The sequence below is a fragment of the Lotus japonicus genome, chromosome 5, assembly GCF_012489685.1.
Source record: "Lotus japonicus ecotype B-129 chromosome 5, LjGifu_v1.2".
NCBI classification, from domain to species: Eukaryota; Viridiplantae; Streptophyta; class Magnoliopsida; order Fabales; family Fabaceae; genus Lotus; species Lotus japonicus.
This window is the reverse complement of record NC_080045.1, coordinates 58529377-58549384: the sequence shown is the minus strand read 5'-3', so window position 1 is coordinate 58549384 and position 20008 is coordinate 58529377. Positions and strand designations below refer to the sequence as shown.

General features: G+C 36.8%; 3 protein-coding genes across 5 annotated transcripts; 2 read left to right on the top strand and 1 right to left on the bottom strand.

The window, feature by feature from the left end:
- The first annotated feature begins 790 nt into the window (after window positions 1-790).
- On the top strand, window positions 791-5219 carry LOC130718073 (triacylglycerol lipase SDP1-like). The gene is made up of 3 exons (XM_057568529.1): window positions 791-2795; window positions 3414-3557; window positions 3899-5219. The coding sequence occupies exons 1-3, from the start codon at window positions 1374-1376 to the stop codon at window positions 4886-4888; spliced, it is 2556 nt and encodes an 851-aa protein (XP_057424512.1). The 5' UTR covers window positions 791-1373; the 3' UTR covers window positions 4889-5219.
- Window positions 5220-6883: 1664 nt separating this feature from the next.
- On the bottom strand, window positions 6884-14217 carry LOC130717046 (pumilio homolog 4). 2 transcript variants are annotated; one of them, XM_057567148.1, is made up of 12 exons: window positions 13689-14217; window positions 13415-13485; window positions 12381-13076; window positions 11504-12215; window positions 10805-11387; window positions 10583-10724; window positions 10378-10485; window positions 9686-9898; window positions 9472-9582; window positions 8383-8577; window positions 7403-7577; window positions 6884-7313 (listed from the first exon to the last, which is right to left on the bottom strand). In XM_057567148.1, the coding sequence occupies exons 3-12, from the start codon at window positions 13050-13052 to the stop codon at window positions 7288-7290; spliced, it is 2937 nt and encodes a 978-aa protein (XP_057423131.1). In that variant the 5' UTR covers window positions 13053-13076; window positions 13415-13485; window positions 13689-14217; the 3' UTR covers window positions 6884-7287. The 2 variants fall into 2 exon arrangements, with proteins under 2 accessions (XP_057423131.1, XP_057423132.1); XM_057567149.1 differs by having other exon boundaries at window positions 11504-12212.
- A 3223-nt stretch (window positions 14218-17440) lies between these two features.
- On the top strand, window positions 17441-19642 carry LOC130717149 (uncharacterized). 2 transcript variants are annotated; one of them, XM_057567277.1, is made up of 2 exons: window positions 17441-17622; window positions 18735-19642. In XM_057567277.1, exon 2 carries the CDS (start codon window positions 18757-18759, stop codon window positions 19417-19419), a length of 663 nt encoding a protein of 220 aa, XP_057423260.1. In that variant the 5' UTR covers window positions 17441-17622; window positions 18735-18756; the 3' UTR covers window positions 19420-19642. The 2 variants fall into 2 exon arrangements, with proteins under 2 accessions (XP_057423260.1, XP_057423259.1); XM_057567276.1 differs by having other exon boundaries at window positions 17441-17762.
- Window positions 19643-20008: the final 366 nt, after the last annotated feature.

Here is a 20008-nt window from a genome sequence, read left to right as displayed (position 1 = left end):
GTGAACCGCCGTGCGCCGCCGCCGGAGGCGATTTCCGGCGACTCACCCTCTTCTCCTCTTCTCTTTCTCTTGCTAAATTAGGGTGAAATTAGGGTAAAAAATTGGGGGGGGGGGGGAAGCGTATTTGTGTTGGTGGTGGCTCGGTTGCTGGGTTTGGGTGGTGTTGGTGGTGGCTCGGTTGCTGGGTTTGGGTAGTGTTGGTGGTGGCTAGGTTGCTGGGTTTGGATGGTGTTGGTGGTGGCTCGGTTGCTCTTCTTTATCTTCTTTGCCCAGACTCTTCATTTTCATCCAGAATCAAAGCATTGGAGGGTTGTTTGGGATCTTGAATGAACTGAACAATTTAAGTGTTGCTGGGTTTGATTTTTTGAGATATCTGAATGTGTTCTTAGTAAACCATTCTCCTTGTGTAAAAGACAGAATGTATCCATTCACTTGTTGAATTGATTCCAAGCTAAGATAGCTCTTTATTGGTAGAATTTGTGTTTGGACATTGTATGTAACAATTCATGATAAGAAAAGGTGACCAAGTGATACTGAAAGTGTTAGATTCAAGAACCAGGCAATTAAGCCAAAAATTTAATCTTAAAATGAAAAAGAAAATCCACATCACTGCTCCGTTTGGTCAAACTAACGGAACATAACAGAAGGGCCCCAATCGCACTTTTTTGAAACGTTGGGGTGCCTGACCGCTACGTTTAAACACGGGGGGCCCCGATCGCTCATTTTTGAAAGATCAGGGGCCCAAAGTGGAATTAAGCCTTACTTTTATAATGAAAATTGAAATTGAAGCCTCCATTTCCAATTCCAATGGTATGGTGCAGTTTCTGATATGTTCCATAACGACCATAACTCTCACCTCCCAGATCCCAATGCCCCCATCCTTTCATTTTCATTTCTGAGTATATTTTATTCAACTTTCCTAGCTAAACCAACCCAAATCTCATTCATCCATCTCTTATTGGAAACAGGGGATTTTTCAGCTCTGATTGTCTGTTTTTCCTTCTGATTCCTTCAATAATTCAACCTTGCCTAACCAAATCATCATTAAATTCAAAGAATTTACATTATGCATGATCAGAAGCCCTGTTCATACTTTACATGCACTTAATTGTTTTCATTTAGATTTAATCTGCAACTTTTCTTGACATTATTCATCTTTCTCCAATTCCTTGTCTTACCCATTATTGATTTATGATCATTGCATGAGATCCCAGTATAAAGCCTATTCCTTTATATGCTTTTTGTCCTTAATTTTACTTACCAGACATGCCCATTTGCCAAAAGCCTTGCCTTTTTCCAATTTCATGATCCCTTTAGGGTTTTAACTTCATAGAGAGGAAAACAACAATAGAGTTTTAGGTTTTGGTCTAGGGATGGATGATATAACTAATGAGGCTAGTGTGGACCTTTTTCCAATTGGCCCTTCAGGCATTCTTGGCAGGACAATTGCCTTCAGGGTCCTTTTCTGCAAGTCAATCTCGCATTTGAGGTATCGGATATTCGTCGCGTTGTTCGATGTCTATAATAGGTTTAGGGGATTTTGGGCGCCCGTTGTGTCGTGGTTGCATCCGAGAAACCCGCAGGGGATATTAGCGATGATGACAATTGTTGCTTTCGTGTTGAAGCGCCACACCAATGTGAAGGTGAGGGCGGAGATGGCTTATAGGAGGAAATTCTGGAGAAACATGATGGGCTCCGCGTTGACGTACGAGGAGTGGGCTCACGCGGCTAAGATGCTCGATAGAGAGACGTTGAAGATGAATAATGAATCACACCTTTATGATGTGGAACTTGTGAGGAACAAGCTCGAAGAGCTACGCCACCGCAGGCAAGAGGGATGTCTTAGGGATATAATATTTTGTATGCGAGCTGATCTTGTTAGAAATCTAGGTAACATGTGTAACCCTGAGCTACACAAGGATAGGCTTCAGGTGCCCAGGCTCATCAAAGAGTATATTGATGAAGTATCAACTCAGTTGAGAATGGTCTGTGATTCTGATTCAGATGAGCTTGCACTGGAAGAGAGGCTTACTTTTATGCTTGAAACTAGACATGCATTTGGGAGAACTGCTTTGCTGTTAAGTGGGGGTGCTTCGCTTGGAGCTTTTCACGTCGGTGTGGTTCAAACATTGGTAGAACATAAACTCATGCCTAGGATAATTGCTGGTTCGAGTGTAGGATCCATTATGTGCTCTGTGGTAGCCACCAGGGCTTGGCCCGAGCTTCAAAGCTTTTTTGAGGATTCATTGCACTCATTACAGTTCTTTGATCAAATGGGTGGGCTTTATGCGGTTGTGAAGAGGGTCACAACATTTGGTGCAGTTCACGAAATTAGACAGTTGCAAATGATGTTAAGGAATCTAACAAGTAATCTTACATTTCAAGAGGCTTATGACATGACAGGTCGAATTCTTGGGATTACTGTCTGCTCTCCGAGAAAGCATGAACCGCCTAGATGTCTTAACTACTTGACTTCACCCCATGTTGTTATATGGAGTGCTGTCACAGCTTCTTGTGCCTTTCCTGGCCTTTTTGAGGCTCAGGAATTGATGGCAAAGGATAGAAGTGGAGAGATTGTTCCTTACCATCCTCCATTTAATTTGGGCCCTGAAGAGGGTTCCACACCGGTGCGCCGTTGGAGGGATGGTAGCTTGGAAATTGATTTACCTATGATGCAGTTGAAGGAGCTGTTCAATGTCAATCATTTTATTGTTAGTCAGGCCAATCCTCATATTGCACCATTATTGAGATTGAAAGGATTCGTACGAGCTTATGGAGGCACTTTTGCAGCCAAGGTATGTTCATGGACTTGGACCTCTATAATAGCAAGATTTTACAGACCTATGGATGTATTTGTTTGTTGTCATTGCATATATATGCTTTGTAAATGAATTTCACTTCTACATTGACCGTTATATCAAAGCTTCACTCCCCTGAGTTGATGTGAAAACTAAAATGGAGTATTATTGCCTCTACAACTCCACTCCCAGCCAAATTCGAGGGGAAATCAGTGCCTGCAGAATTTGGTTATATATGCAGATTGTGACTCCCATGTACTTGCGTCTTGCACTAACATGCAACTTTAACTAATCTGTTTTTAGTTTAATTCAATATGTGGGTCTCTCATTAGTTGCTTAGTGCCATTGCTTTGATCAGAATTAAAAGAGAGTATCAAGTTGAACCTGTAGTTGAAGCTATTTGAGTATTTGTTGAAAGTGGTAAAATTTTCAGAAAAATATGTTAATTAACCATTTGTTCCTTAATTATCTAGATATTAACTGCATATAAAGAATTCTTAAAACTGAAACCATGATGTGTAAAATTCTATTTGCCCTCTTTTTAGTATGTTATTGCCATTGTATTCCTAACTAACATGCCACTGTAATAATCCTATGTGGTTTTCGATTCTGTAGCTTGCTCATCTTGTAGAGATGGAGGTGAAACATAGGTGTAATCAAATACTGGAACTTGGCTTTCCATTAGGTGGGCTTGCTAAGCTGTTTGCTCAAGACTGGGAGGGTGATGTAACAGTTGTTATGCCTGCAACTCTTGCTCAGGTATACACCTAAGATTTCATTAAATAAACTAGATTTTTACCTTCTGGCACATTTTTCAGATATCCAAGAGTTTAGTATCCTCGCACGAATGAAGTAGTGAATTAGACTTGAACATAAAAGAAATAACTTCAACTAGATATCAATTTTTAAGAAAAAGGTTCTAGTGGTTATTGAAAACTTCAATGTACTTGGAGAGACAGAGGAACAATAGCATGGATGTTCTATATTTTTCACTAGGAAAAATGTTTATGTATTTATTCTATATCATTTATATATTACAGTTGATTAACTGGAATAGCAATTAACTTGTGTATGTTGTCTTTTCCCAAATCCTGCACCAGTACTCGAAAATTATACAGAACCCTTCTTATGGAGAGCTTCAAAAGGCAGCTAACCAAGGGAGAAGATGCACCTGGGAGAAGCTTTCAGCTATAAAAGCATATTGTGGAATTGAGCTTGTTCTTGATGAGTGTGTTGCAGTTCTCAATCATATGAGAAGACTCAAAAAGAGTGCTGACAGAGCTGCTGCTGCTTCTCAAGGTCTTCCCAGTAGTGTCAAATTCAGTGCAGGAAGAAGAATTCCATCGTGGAATGTCATCGCGCGAGAGAATTCTACAAGCTCCCTTGAAGAAGATTTCATTGCAGATGCTGTTTCCTCATTCCATCAAGGCGCTAATAGTTCCAACGGGGCCGGCGGTAGTATAAATTGGAAGTCCCACCGCAGCGGCACACATGATGCAAGTGATAGTGAATCTGAAAGTGCTGACTTAAATTCTTGGACCAGATCTGGTGGTCCTTTGATGAGAACTACTTCCGCAGATATGTTCCGTGACTTTGTCCGAAACTTAGAAGTTGACCCTAAAATAAATAGTCATGCTAGCTTTCATGATTTTCAGTATCACAATCACAGCCCGAGGCTCGCAACACCAGATAGGAGCTCAGAGACCTCAGAATCTGATCAGAAAGAAAATGTCAACAGACTTGTTGCCATGAATGGATCTAGCATAATGGTAACTGAAGGTTGTCTTTTACAGCCTGAAAGAATCCATAATGGGATTGTGTTTAATGTTGTCAGGAAAGAAGGCTTGTCACCTTCAAATAGGAGTCATGATTCTGATAGTTATCACAATGAAATTGCTGAATGTGTCCAAATTGACTGTCCAGAGAAGGAGATGGATGCTGCTAGCTCAGCTTCCGAAAATGCAGATGATGATTCCGCAACCGAAACCACACCAGCTAGGTCCCTAACTGAAACACCAGAATATAATCCCTCAGATATTTCCAGTGTAGACTTGGGTAAAGATCAGAGCATTGATGACAGTAAAAACTGAAATTATCACAGTTAAAATAATGATAAAAATTACATGCACATATCATAAATTGTGAGCTGATCAAATACGTTAGTGGTATGAACTTGCAAAGGATGACTGTATTCTTTCTACTATGGGAATCAATATAGCCAAATGTCTGGGATACATAGAAACACAAGGAAGAAATAGAGGTTTCTTAGTTCTTATACCTTGCATTACCAAATTGAAGTTTGTAGTCACCACCACTTATGCAGATGAATGGAATCTTGCACTCTTCATTGTATGTAACTAGTGCTAGTGTAGTGCCCGTGTGATGCACAAGGAGATGTTCTATGTGATTTTATTAATACTATGTAGTATTAGATATAGTTAAATTTTATTAAATTAAACAACAATATCAATATAATACTGAATATTAAAAATAATTTAAGAATTCCAATTATTTTTTATTTAATATTATAAAAGTTACTAAAAAATTAAAGTGCAATTTTTCTTAAAATAATCAAATTACTATATACAAATGAAAATTATTCATTCTCTTTGCGTTATATTTTAATTTTTTAATTTATATTCGTCAAATTATATGTTGTTATATTTTTATCCTTGGGTAACATATTTTCACACCTAAATTATTATTATTTAATTTATTTACACGTGGAAAAAGATAACAATCCAAAAATGAAGCACTTTCTTGTAAATTTTGTTTTCGTGTGATGTTTTAATATGTAATTTTAAATCAATTGATTACGTTTAGATATTTTTTTTTTGAAAGAAAGAATTATGTTTAGATATTTATTTGTTCTATTCTTGTGTGGCATATTTCAACCATTAAAGAGTTATAATTCAATAGTCAAGTTATTTAAATAAAAACAAATAAGAGTAGTATATTTTTATAAGTGCATGTATTTTATGAATTTCAAAAAATAAAAATATATGGTTATATTAAAACTGTTAAAAATTATTTAATAGCTCTATAAAATAATGTTATTACAAAAATGTTCAAAACCTTTTCGTGCAAATTTTTATTTTGTAATTTTATATAACTCAGATTACATGTAATTATTTTCAAATTTTTATTCTCATGCAATATGTTTCATTCTTAAGTAACTATTTTTAAAAATATTTAATATTGAAATTAGTAAAATAAATTTATAAAAATCTAATAAAACTGTCATCTTCTTCTAGCAATTTAAACATTTCTTAATGTGTTACTTTTTTAATATGTAATTTTAAATAAATATTATATAGAGATATTATTCATAAGTTTTTCATGGGGTGATGAATGAGTGTAAGATCACTTTGCAATGTATCCTTGTCCAAATGGATCTCAAAGTAGATGGGCAACCCGTTACGTGCATTACTGTAACCGATGGTACAATAATTTGTAAATGTATGTCTAGTTTTTAGTTTGAAAGTGTTTTCACCTGACGAAAGTCCAAAGCCTCTTCACGTTTGGAGCATTGAAATGTGTGATTTCAAATTCCAATACCCCAAACTGACTTCCGAACTGAAAACAAAAACACAGTCTAAAATGTTTAGTAAAAAATCATCATAAATGTTAGAACATTGTATGACCTACACAGAACAAGCCATAACATTTGACTCATAGGTTACATTTTCTGTGACTTCGGAAAATTTCATGATAGAAAACAATCTAGAAGATACATTTCAAAGAATTTGCTTCATTCTTAATTTTCCAGCCTCTAATGACAAGGGGGAAATGAGTACAAATTAGAAACATGTTAAGCATTTTGATGTTGTATTGTAAAAATTCATCCAATATCCCATAAAAAGAAGCAGAAATGCAAAATTCGTTCACAAGTAGGAAATAAAAAACCTATTTTAAAACTTAAGAAATATTGGATTAAGCAGGGTAGAAGTAATATATACTCATGCAAGCACAAAATACTTCTCTTTGGGGTGATTATTTCTAGTAACTTCTTCCCAATTGCCATCAATTCTGGAGCAAAGAGAAGTGAACTTAGATACATGACATGGAATCAAAGTGATCAGATCAGCCCAAGAAAGTTGCAGCATATTATTTACATTCATAAAATTCAAGTTTAGAGCCTGACTAATAGCTCTGGTTACTGCAATCATTTGCTATTATTTTCTTTACAGACAATGGACCTCATACATACACATTCAGTACACATTGCCGCGACCCTAATCTTAGCATCCTAAGTAACTCTCCCTATGGAGGTTCTCTGTCGAGTTGCAACAACAAAATCAAGCAGAGCAAAGAAAAATATTATTCCAGTAGCCCAGTTGAATCTGTTTATCTCCAATGCTTTATACAGATGAGGCTAGCAGAGGAAAGTTGGTGATATTAACATTCATGTTAGCTGTACAAAAGCAAAACCTCTATGCGGCGGGCCAGGAGGATGAGACCTCAATAGGATGACAGAAGATACAGTAAATTAGGCCAACAATCCTATGCGCCTTTCTGCGAGAATGAGGGGCTTATGAGAAATCTAAACAATTTACAGAAAAGCAATCGAAATTTATAATGGAAAAAGTCTCTGCATTCTTTACCTCCAGCGGTTATGAGCTTCTCCACACGAGTAACTATATGTTTGCCATAGGTGTACCGCTTCAGGGCATTTAAGTGAACCTTGATGCGAGAAAGGATCAGCTCAAGGCTCTGATCATCGCAGGTCTCAAGAACCTTTTGCACAACATAATTTCCAAAAGGGTCCTTCATCATAGCCTGTGAATTGCATGTTATATGATCATTCATTCTATAATTAATTAAATGTACAAAGCAACAATGAAAATTGATGAACTTTTATCAGAAATAACGGGATCCATTTAAAACATGGTTAAGTCCATCACCAAACATGAAGAAAATGGATGTATGGATCCAATGGTGATGCTTAAGGATCCAATCTTCTTTCACTCCAACCAATTGGCAATTAGTGATGGTAATAAAGCTGAAATAATTTATTTTGCCAATTTTCGTAATTTATTATTATAAGAATCGTCCATCCCCTTATAAGGATTGGTCCATCCCCTTCTTTCACTCCAGCCCATGATAATTTATGGAGCAAACTCCCAGAATCAGAGACCTAAGACCTCATTGGATTAACGACAAGGTTTGGTCCACCCTTCTACCACTACTGAGTATTGATATGCAACTAGGTCAGAAAGTGTAATCGTTCAGTGTCCACTTAAATCTAAAAGTAATACGAGTAAAATAAATGAATTAAACTTTAGGGGATAAATAATTAAAAAATCAAGTGCCTAAGGCATAGGTATATGAAATATATAGAAGAAAAAACATTAACATTGACTTAATTTTCCATATTTAAGTTAATGAACTTATTTATTTTCTTTTATTTGGAAAACATTTAGGAAAGGGAAGTTCACACATGACAGATTCTTGAATTCAAGTTACAACCTAATCCCCTAGGCTGATAATAAATTAAGTGACAGGCATATATTTGAATAGTCGATAGTCTCCAGCCTCAGTAAAACTAATATTTCAAACGATAAGAGATGAAAGGGGGACCTACCTGTAAGGGCTCATTCTCATCAGAAGTACCAAGCATTTCATTCACCAATAGCTGACGTTCATCAGGACTACCAAAAGCCAAGCACTTCTCGATAACATTAGAAGCAAATTTTTGCTGGCTCATCTTTACAATTTGCCCAGCTAGCTGGCTGATAATAGCAGCTCGTTCATGTGGTTTACCATGTTCTAGGATATGCTACAAAGAAAAAAGTGTGGTATGTAAGTAATAATGGAACTAGCAAACAATAAACAGAACAGAATATAGATAAGATATACTATGATCCAGCACTCAAATAGATATATTTATGCATTTATTTATTATTAAAAAAGGGAAAACAAGTTTGCATACCACAGTGATAACTGACAAAATAAAAAAAATAAACCATCTCAAAAATTGGAAAATCCAATCTGTTAATTGCAGCTAAAGATCATGAAGATGAAACCAAAAACTTAACCAAATTATGATTAAAAGTATAAGCATGTAAACAATGGCCAAGATCATAATACTGGTATATCATTTAATAAATAAACCTCTATATATTGACCCGGAAAATATGAAATTGAATCGAAGTTGCAAGTCGCTGAATATGTTTAATTGTTAACTTACTTAAAAGTGTCTACTGTCGATTAATTTAATTTAGGGAAATATGAAAATGCCCAAGGTATGGTGCTTCTCGACATGAATGATGAATCAATATGATCCTAAGAAGAGAGTATAAACAATGGACACAAGTCTAAATCGATGTTTTCTGGTCATCAGTAAAGAAACATGTCCACCAATTCTGTTAGAAGATCACTGCTTCAGACTTCTGTATTTCAAACTTACAGAGGATGACCCACAAACAGCTAAAAGCCTGAGACTAAAACCAAGACGGGTAGAAAAAGTTGTTTGTCAATACAAACATGAACTTTGCTCTCTTCTAAAATAATAGACACAATCAAAGTCAATCACAAAACTATAATGCATATTTATAAGTGCACGTATAACTTATAGGTACAGTAGTGCCGAAGCATGACGCATGCATCTCCATGCTGATGTGTGTTTTCTATCATCTATATAAAACAAGTTAATGTACGGAACGTAGCATACCTGAATAACATAATTTCCATATTGGTCCTGTGCTAAAGTGCAGACAGATTGCATGATTTCATCCATGATAATTTGTTGTGTATTTAGATCATCACAATGTTCTAGAACCCTCTGTTAGCATCCATGAAAACCGTTAATACTTAAATAAAATGCTAAAAGAAATAAAGTTCATACTGCCTCAGCAGAAGATGAATACCATGTCCAATGGTCTAACCTGAATAACTCTGCATCCATAAGGATGAGTAGAAAGTGCAACAACTTGCCCATAGAAAGATGAGACAATAAACTGAATTTTATCTTGAGGGACACACTCTATACACTTCTGAATAACATGGTTTCCATTTTGATCACGTACACATTTCATTACTGCACCACTGAGCTCTGACACCATTTGACTTTGCTGATCCACATCAACCACCTCCAAGGCCTGTCAATAAATTTAGCAAAAATTTTAAATAATGCATTCATTTCTTTCCTAATCTAAAAACAAATAATAGAGACTTTTTTTGGGTTGGGTTGGGTTGGGTTGGGGGTTCAGTTCATTTGAAATTTAACCTTGTGGCAATAAGTATTTATCAATATTCAATATAAACCAAATTTGAACTAAACCAATTCATGTTTAAATCCAAATGACTAAACCTATGGATGATTAAACCTTATAACTTAAGTATGGTGAAAAATCACAATATGAAATAAAACCAACAAATTTCAGTACTGCAGAAAGTAGAGAGTAATACACAAGAATATCTCAAGTGTTCCATTATTTACTAAATATTTAAGCAAGTTTACATCATTTTAAAAAATACCGTATTATGCGATATTGAAGAAATGAGATTTTAAGAGTCATGCATGGGTTGATGCCCGTGTACAGGGAATAATATGAGAATATAAGGCTTGAAAAGGCACCTTCTGAATCACTCTGCAACCATACATTTGCAGACTAAGAGGTAAAACATGACCTGCAAGTTGGCTGGCTAACTCCTTTCTCTGACTTTCTGTACCATGCTCAAAAAACTGCAAAAGTTCAATGTCAAGCATGAAACTCTACTATCGCTAACAAAATAAAAAGAACATATTTACAACAGTACTCAGAAGCAGAAACTAATTGTACTTTCTGTATAACATAATTGCCAAAGACATCAGTCATCAAGGCACGAGCATGAGGAATGATCTCAGGAAATATCTTGGTCTTCTCTTCTACAGAAGCTGTTTCTAATTTCTGCTGAATGAATCGGCTACCATATTGATCCGTGCTGCATTATGGCACAGATTATCAAATCAGATTCCCAGAGCCATGTCAATAGAAACAACTGTGGAGGTGTAAGATTCGTACCTGAATTGAACCACATGGTCAACGATATCTGGAAGTTCAAAAGGCCTGGCCTTATTGTTCTTGAACTCATCCAGTAAGGATGAAGCAAATCTTGCCTCCATGTTATTGCCAATATCAGCATGCCATGAGCTGCCAGAACCTCCCATTGAACTTCTCATCATAGAAGTTAACTGTGACATACGTTCATTGTCAAACAGTGGATTCCCAGATCCAAGAGAAGGAAGTGAGGAATTTGCAGTCTGCTTTCCTGAATATGGCATGCCAAGACCATATGGCTGACTCCCAAAGAACCCATTATTAAGAAGCACAGATTTGCTCAGAAGTGGGAGTTCATACTGCTGCTTTTGTTGAGCAAGAAGTGTCTCAAGATATGCTTTCTGAAGTCCCTCTAAGTCTCCATGTGAAGTATCCGTGAAATTTCTTATCTGAAAAGGATCACCAGAACTGCTCATCCCTTGCCGGTAATCAGAACTTTGCTGCAAGGATTGGATGAAGCGTGGGTCCAGGGTTGTCGAATGAAATTCATTAGCAAGTTGATTTCGTAGAGCATCCAAACTTTGACCATCTCTGCGACCCCTCAAAGCTGGAATTAAAAACTGAACTGTTAGATCTACAAATAAGGCTAAACCTCACTGAGTTAAATAATTGACACAAAAAACACACTTTCAAGCAGAGGAGTCAGCAAGAGAGAAATGAGACCTGTCTCAAGATGATTATCATACACAGTATTCAATTTTGAGTTTCCGAGATATGCGCCAGGAACATGGCCAGTGAAGTCTGTGCTTGACAAACTAGATAAATTTCCAGTAGAAGAAACTTTTGAGCGAAGATTAGAATAAGAAGCAGATTTTCTCATCAAATTGACTCGCTCGTTTGAACTAAATGAGTTCATTCCTCTTAAGATCTCATTATGTCCGGTCAAATTAACATTGCTCGGTGTGCTTAACAGAACATCAGGCATTTGCAGCTTAGATTTTAAAAGAATATCTTGCTCTGCAAGGTTAGCACCTGATAAATTTAACCTCGATAAAGAAGACACCATACGAGTAAGATCAGGCATATTGGAAGAGTAGCCATTCTGGGTACCCAAGCCAATGCCATTTTTCTCACCAGAGAAAACTTTACTACCCATTTGGGGAACTGCAGATCCAACAGATCTCCCAAAAACCTGTGGTTCAGGAGTCATCACTCTTGACACAGAAGAACCCACAGTAGATGCAAAATTACGAGAAACATTTACACTGTGATTCTGAAGTCCGACCAAACCAGGGGTAGAAGCTGAAGAACGCAAGCCCTCCAAGGATTCATGATCAATAATGCTATTTGAATCCATGATATCACCAAATGCGTTGAGACTTGCTGGACGTGACATATTGCTTGACAATGAAGCAGGTTGATCAAGTCCTTCCTGCTAAAATGCTAGCTTCAGTAATCAGGGTAAGAAAATAGTGCAACATACTTTGTCAGTTAAGTTTATTATTATTATTATAATTGGATGCTTATGGTTAATGTTGGAGATTGAAGGATAAGGATGGAATCAAGACCATGACACATGCAATCAGGATAAGTTAATTACCTGAAGAATGTCAGAAAAACAGGCCCTCCTAGCACCAAGATCAGCCCCTGACATTCTTGCCAAACCATCCATATGTCTGTCAACCAACTGAGTTGAACTCTGCCTAGAGAGATTCCGTCCGCTGGCTTTTCTCAGCTCCATCAAATCATTCTCTGCCTGCTGCACAGAATATCCTGGCTGCATTGAAAATAGCGATGAACTATCACCATTTGTGGCCACATTCTTCCTCCAGTCCCCAAATCCCTCAATTGAAGAAGACCCGCCGCCAGCTTGAAACCTTTGCGCAACACGCCAATCTTCTTTTGACAACAACGGGGGCGGTAATCTAGGATTTATGCTCTCATGTGAATAATAATAGGAAAGATAGGCAGGATGAGATCTAAGCTCATCTTCAGTCAAAAACCCATCATTATCATTTCTCCCACTATTGACCACCCCAAAATCGGAGTCCCTCAGACTACCAAAAGCTCTTAAAGATCCTTCCACTGTTGGAGGAGCACTTCCACTCCTGTAAACATTGACATCCCTTTCTTGATTGATAAATTGCTGATTGCGCTGCTCTTGCAATATCCTTTCTAGCTCACTCTGCAAGGTGTCTTCAATATTCCCATTCGGCAAAGGCTGCAAACCTTCATCCAAAGTTTGCACACCCACCTTACTCCCACTCGCCATCTCCAACTCCAAACTAGAAGTCACCTAATAATGCCACCAAAAGAATTCCATCCAAATTACACAGATAACAAACCCAAAAACTAAAGAGGAAAAAAAATCATACACCGTAATCCACTTTCTCCTTACATGAAATCATAAAAAACCAAACAAAACATAAGAAAACAATGGTCATGGTTCCTTCTCTTTCACTATATCCTCAAACAGTAAAAACCCACCTAGAACAAACTTAAATTAGAGGCACAAAGGGCTCAGAATTACATCAAACACAACCTCTAACCTTCTCATTCTTCTTTATCTTACCACAGAAAAGACTATAAATCAACAGAAAAAGATAATCAATTGCAACAGAAAAACGATCATACCTTAGACTCCACAGCTCAAAAGGAAAGGAACCTTCACATCTATACAAACGAAACCCAGAATCCGATCCTCTCTGAAATCAAGGTAGAGAAACCCATTATCGAGAAAGAACACGACAACCTTTTACCAACAAATAACACGCAAATCAATACATAAATTTCGCACATTTCACAAAAATTAACGTTAAAAAAACCAAGAGATTTCGTTAAAGAAAAGAAGAAAAAAAAAACTTGCAGAGATTTCAATGAACAAAAGAGCAAAAGAAGAAGAACCTACCGTATTGATGAAGCTGAATGCTGAAAATGGTTCGGAGAAAAAGATGAATTCTGAGAAATAAAGGATTTTGCAGAGAGATGTCGGAGCCGTTTCATGACATGGGCCTTCATGGGCTTCTGCTCCTTCTTTTCTTTCCTTATGCAACAAGGTTGCATTTTACACGTGGTAAAAAATAATGCATTTTACAAACTTTTTTTATTCATACAATTTTTAGTTTATTCATTTCTAAAATGTAGTACAAAAATATAAGTTACATCTAATAGGGTAGCTTAGTTGGCAACACAGATTGAGTGTGCGGGAAGAGTTCTCGGGTTCGATCCCCACACAATACACACTAAGGGAGAGATGATGAGTCTTAACTGTGACTAAACCCTGAATCTGGCGGAATCTAAAGGGTGACAGGTATTGAATGTGTATACCCAAAAAATATAAGTTAGATATCTTATAAAAGAAGCTAGCACAACCTCACAAATCCTCTCCCCCATAATCGCAGATAAGGAAACTTTAGGAGAGCCACCGACTCCAACAAGCTGAGGCTAAGTTGGGGAAAATGAGAAATGAAGGAGGGAAGTTGATTAAGAGAAACAAGAAGCTGAAAAAAAAAAGTGGATGTTTTGAAGAAGGAAAAGGAAGCACTGCATAATACCCTCCTTGAGGCGCAACGAGAGTGTGATGATTTGAACAAAGATGTGAGAATTAAAAGAAGCAATCCAACTGAAGATGCATCATCTTTAGGGAAGGAAGGAAAATTTGAGCTATCTCTTGTTCAAGGAGAGAATGTATTAGAGTTAGATCCTAACCTTAGAAGCTCAAAAGATGACAACTTCTCTCAGTTGAATTCAAATGCCCCTTCTGGTCTTGAGCTCATTCCATATCCTAATGGAGATTTCAAAGATTTTGATAAGGACAGGGGGAGGATTGTTTTGCTGCTAATCAATTTTGAGCAATTTATGATATCACTAATGACATACCAAGATATTATGCGTTTGTCAGGAAATTGTATGTAGTCTCCCCTTTGAAGTTGGAGATTTCTTGGTTGGAGCCTGACCCAAATGACCAAGGGGAGAAAGATTGCCATGACGCAGATTTGCCTATTGCTTGTGGTAAGTTCAATAGTGATTCTCAGCATGTTACTGATCTTACTATCTTCTCTCACCAGATACAATGCATGAAAAGAAGTGGAAAAAGTTCTTATATGGTATATCCCAAGAAGGGAGAAACTTGGGCTATTTTCAGGGATTGGGATATCAAATGGAGTTGTAATCCAGAAAATCATTTATTGTGAGTTTGAATATGTAGAAATCCTATCAGATTTTTTATGAGAATGTTGGCATTGTAGTTGCAAAAGGGTTTGTTAGCCTTTTTCATAAAGTTAAGAAGAATGGAGTTAGTATGTTATGTTTTATGCCTAATGAGCTATATAGTTTCTCACATCGGATTCCTTCATATAAGATGTCAGGTAATGAAAGGGAAGGTGTTCCAAGAGGTACATAACAAGTATTAACAATGGCCAACAAACTAAAAAGATTCATAATTATTATGTACCTTGTTAGTACTAGAAATAATACTCTCATTATCCATCACTTTCTCTCCTCCGGTGTGTAACATTCTATTCCCATCTTCACAACACCAGAATCACCAACTTTAAAGAAGTTAGTAAGCAGTGCAGCGGTATCAAGTTACAAACATCCTCTTGGAACACATTCCCTTTCACTACCTATCATTTTATATGAAGGAATTCGGTGTGAGAAGCTATATAGCTTATTAGGTAGAACACAAAACATACTGACTTCATTCTTCTTAGCTTTTTGAAAGAGGCTAGCAAATCCTTTCACTTTGACTAGGTAAGCAACTGCAATGCCAACATTCTCATAAAAATCTAATAGCATTCCCACATATTCAAACTCATCCAACAAATGATTTTCTGGATTACAACTCCATTTGTTATCCTAATCCTTGAAAATTGCCCAAGTTTCTCCCTTCTTGGGATATACCATATAAGAACCTTTGCCACTTCTTTTCATGCATTGTATATGGTGAGAGAAGATAGTAAGATCAATAACATGCTGAGAAGCACTAAGTTTGAACTTACCACAAGCAATAGGCAAATCTGCATCATGGCAATCTTTCTCCCCTTGGTCATCTAGGTCAGGCTCCAATCAAGAAATTTCCAACTTCAAAGGGGAGGCCACATACACTTTCCTGTCAAGCGCATAATATCTTGGCATGTCATCAGTGGTATCATAAATTGCCAGAATTGATTAACAACAAAACAATCCTCCCCTCTGTCCTTACCAAAATATTTGAAATCTGCATCAAGATATGGAATGAACTCAAGACCAGAAGGAACATTTGAATTCAATAGATCCAAAACAACATGAAGAAGATTCAGATCTAGAAAAATTTCATCTTCATCTTTGCGCTGTCGCCGTTGTGCAGATCCAATGAAGGCATACCACTACCACCGGATCCAACTTTCCGTTCGAATCCAACCCATCAAATCCTTCTCCGCTATGGCCACATCATCGAACATCCCACCCACAACGTATGTCGATGTCCCCCATCATCATGCAACAACTCAATCTTAAAGACAAATAAAATTTGAAGAAAAGTTGAAGAAGAGTGATGAAGGAAAGCTAAAGAAATAAAGTTGTGAGGTAGCGACTGTGCGACGGGGGGAGGAACAAAAGAATGATACAATTAGGGTTTCTCGTAAAAATGAGGTTAACTTTTGTCATGGGCCCGAGTCACAAAAAAAAAATGGGCCTACTATTGATCAAAGTAATAAAATAAATTAAAAAAAATATGAAACCATTTATGATGAATTAGTAAGAAGATGAATAGTGTGTAAAAAAAGAATCTCATAAGTATTCTTATTTGTGCAATATTTCCTAGTAATTGAAACATTATTATTATATCTTTCTGCTTTAACCATCACGATATATGTCGATGTTCCCTAGCATCAATGCATCATGCAACAACTCGATCTAAAAGACAAAGAAAAGTTGAAGAAAAAAATTGTGAAGTACTGGATGCATGTTGTGCGGTATGTGACTTTCCACACGTGAGAGAAACAAAAGAAGAATACAATAAAGATTTCTCATAAAAGTAAGGCTAGCTTTTGTTATGGCTCAAGTAAAAAAATAAATGGGATTACTATTAAAATGATAAAATACCTTTAAAAAATACGAAACCATTTATGATAAATCAGCAAGAAGATAAATATTGTTCCAAAAAATTATGAAAATGAATAGTATAAATAGTTTTTTGTGCAATACTTTCTAGTCATTAAAATACTTTTATGAATAGTATAACTATTCATGCTTGTTCTTGCACCAGGTTGTTCCGACCGCGACGCGATGTCTTCTTAAAGGCATTTCCTGTGGGATCAAACGCATTGTTGTCAATTCGTATGGCTTTTAGAGCCGACCAGAACAAGTGATGAATGTTAGTTGAAGAAAAAAGTTACGAGGTAGAGGATAATGTTGTGTGGTGTGCGTCTTCTTATATGAGAGGAACTAAAGAAGATTACAATTAGGGTTTCTCTTAAAAGTGAGACAAACTCTTGCTATGCGCCAACTCACAAACCTAAAAAATCGGTTTGTTACTAAACTATTTGAAGAGATAAAATAAAACCAAGATATATCTTTTTGATAAGAGGTTGAATCTATCATGAGAAGAAGGCTCTTCCTACTTAACGCCCACTTAATTAGAAACTCGTTGGCTTTGCGCTCTATTCAGCCCAAACCTGATTTGAGAACCTTCTCTCATAGATTTTCGGTTTAACCGGTTGAACCAAACTCAGTAGCAGTGACCCATAAACCATTGTTCTGGCTCGATAGTAACACTGCTTCAGTGCTGTGCCTCTCTTCCTGAGAGAACCACCGTAGTCCTTAGCTGTTGCTACGTTCCCATCTTCACCTCGCCATAGCAGGTATGCTCCACCGTCTCTCCATCCTCTCAACGATTCGTTTGACCCAGTGCTTAGGTTCTGTTCTGGGGTTAAAACTCAAAACAGACTTGCGAAGCAAACTCGCCTCAAATTCGGTTTCTGAAACCAGAACCAGTTTTTCGGTGAGTATGAGTCAGGGAACGACATGGGGTTCCTTCAAAATCAATTTTTTTTTTTTTTTGCGAAATTCATATGGGTCTATGCTTTCAGGACTCTGTTTGTTCGTGACTTTGTGTGCATGTTAAGAGATGGTTCTGTTATCTGATTCATTCAGTGGTTTGATGGAGCTGTATAGGCAATATAGGCATGGTTTCTTTGATATATTATCGTGCCAATATGTTGAAAGCATCATCCTCTGTTAATGTGACATTATGCCCCTGAAAAATTTGCTTTCTTATTTGATACTTGATTAACTGATTCTAATTGAATCCTAAACCGATTTATCTTTTTTTCTCTGAGTTTTTTATGTGTGGGGGAATTGGTAATTCAATACCTAGTTCAAGGTATAAAGGGATCAAAAGGGTTTATTTAGTAGGATAAATTTTGTTACTTATCAATCAAGGGCTCTAGTAGTCTAGTAGTACCCTATTGTTATGTTACAAATATAATATAAAAGCATGCATGTGTTTTCACCCGACATTTTAAGCTTTTTGGGATAGTTTGTGACATGGTATCAGAGCCTCTATATACACGATAAAGTGATATGGAGTTTAGTCCTTGTTGCATCCAACAGCTTGAGTTTTGGGGATAGTTAGTTTATGAAAGCTATCTTCAGTCTTCACTCCCCCCCCCCCCCCCGGTGAAAATTGTATATTAGGCGAGAGTATTCTTGTCATATTGTATGTATGGGTTAATGCTGAATATCATAGAAAATGAAAATGTTTCAAAATTTATGGACAAGTTGAGTTTTATTGTTTTGATGCATTATCATGATTTTAGATTGTTGAAATTCACAATGCATTAGATATATGAGGTAGTAGCACTGGTATTGACTCAGTTTTATATTCTGTTATAGTATTCACCAACATGCTAATGGAATTTTGTTTAATAAGCCCTTAAACTTCTGCAGATTCTAATTCATCTTTTATTTTTAGGTACTCTTGAAACAGTTGCACAATGCAGTCAAACGAGGCACCTTCTTCAATGGAAGTTGAAGCTGTCCCATCTGAACCCAAGCTTTTACCACCAAAGCCAAAGTTTGAGCCTTTGAAACCTCATGAGATGTCTGATGGTCAGGTTCAGTTCCGCAAGGTGTCTGTTCCGCCGCATCGTTACACTCCTCTTAAGAAAGCTTGGATGGATCTCTACACCCCTGTCTATGAACAGATGAAAATTGACATCCGTATGAATTTGAAGGCTCGGAAAGTTGAGCTGAAGACAAGGCGTGATACACCTGATATCAGTAACCTGCAGAAATGTGCTGATTTTGTCCATGCTTTCATGCTCGGTTTTGATGTCATAGACGCCATTGCGCTTCTGCGTTTGGATGAGCTCTATATCGAGTCCTTTGAGATCAAGGATGTTAAAACACTTCGAGGCGATCACTTGTCCCGTGCTATTGGAAGATTGTCTGGTAAAGGTGGTAAAACGAAGTTCGCAATTGAGAATGCGTCCAAGACAAGAATCGTGATTGCTGACAGCAAAATCCACATTCTGGGATCTTTTGCTAACATTAAGATTGCCAGGGATTCTCTTTGTAGCCTAATCCTGGGATCACCAGCAGGAAAGGTGTACTCCAAACTAAGAGCAGTTACTTCTAGACTCGCAGAAAGATTTTGATCTTCTCCCCAATCATGGCACTTTAAGAACTTTTTTCTGGTTCCATAGACTTTTATAATTTTTCTTTGATATCAAGCATGATTAGGATGAGTTATTGTAAGGAAGTTGCTTCATTTCATTCAATTCAGCTTATGTTAAGTTCAGATCAAAATTTTGAATGTAACAGCATCGCTGTGAAGTTTTGCCTATGAATACATTATTCTAAAGTGAAGTTATTTGTGGATGTTTTGACTGATAGATTGTTACAGAAATACCGTTAAGTTTCTGTCTTGTAATGTGACCAGCTCATCATCAAAGTTTTTTTTTTTGAAAGAGCTCATCATCAAAGTCCAATAGACATTAAGTTAGTATTATGTTTCTGTTCATATCTTGGCTTCAGTATTAAGGCCTTATCATCTTCAACTGCAAGATGCTTTTTTAGGTAAACAATTTAATTAAATGTGTATGACAATAAGCACTTATTCGTAAACTCATTGAAATAAGACGAAACTAATTTGAGATATTTATAAAAATAAACTCAGATCTTATAGGTAGGTCATTACCAATTTCATAAGTTTATCCAAACATTTGCTTAAGTGTTCACACTATA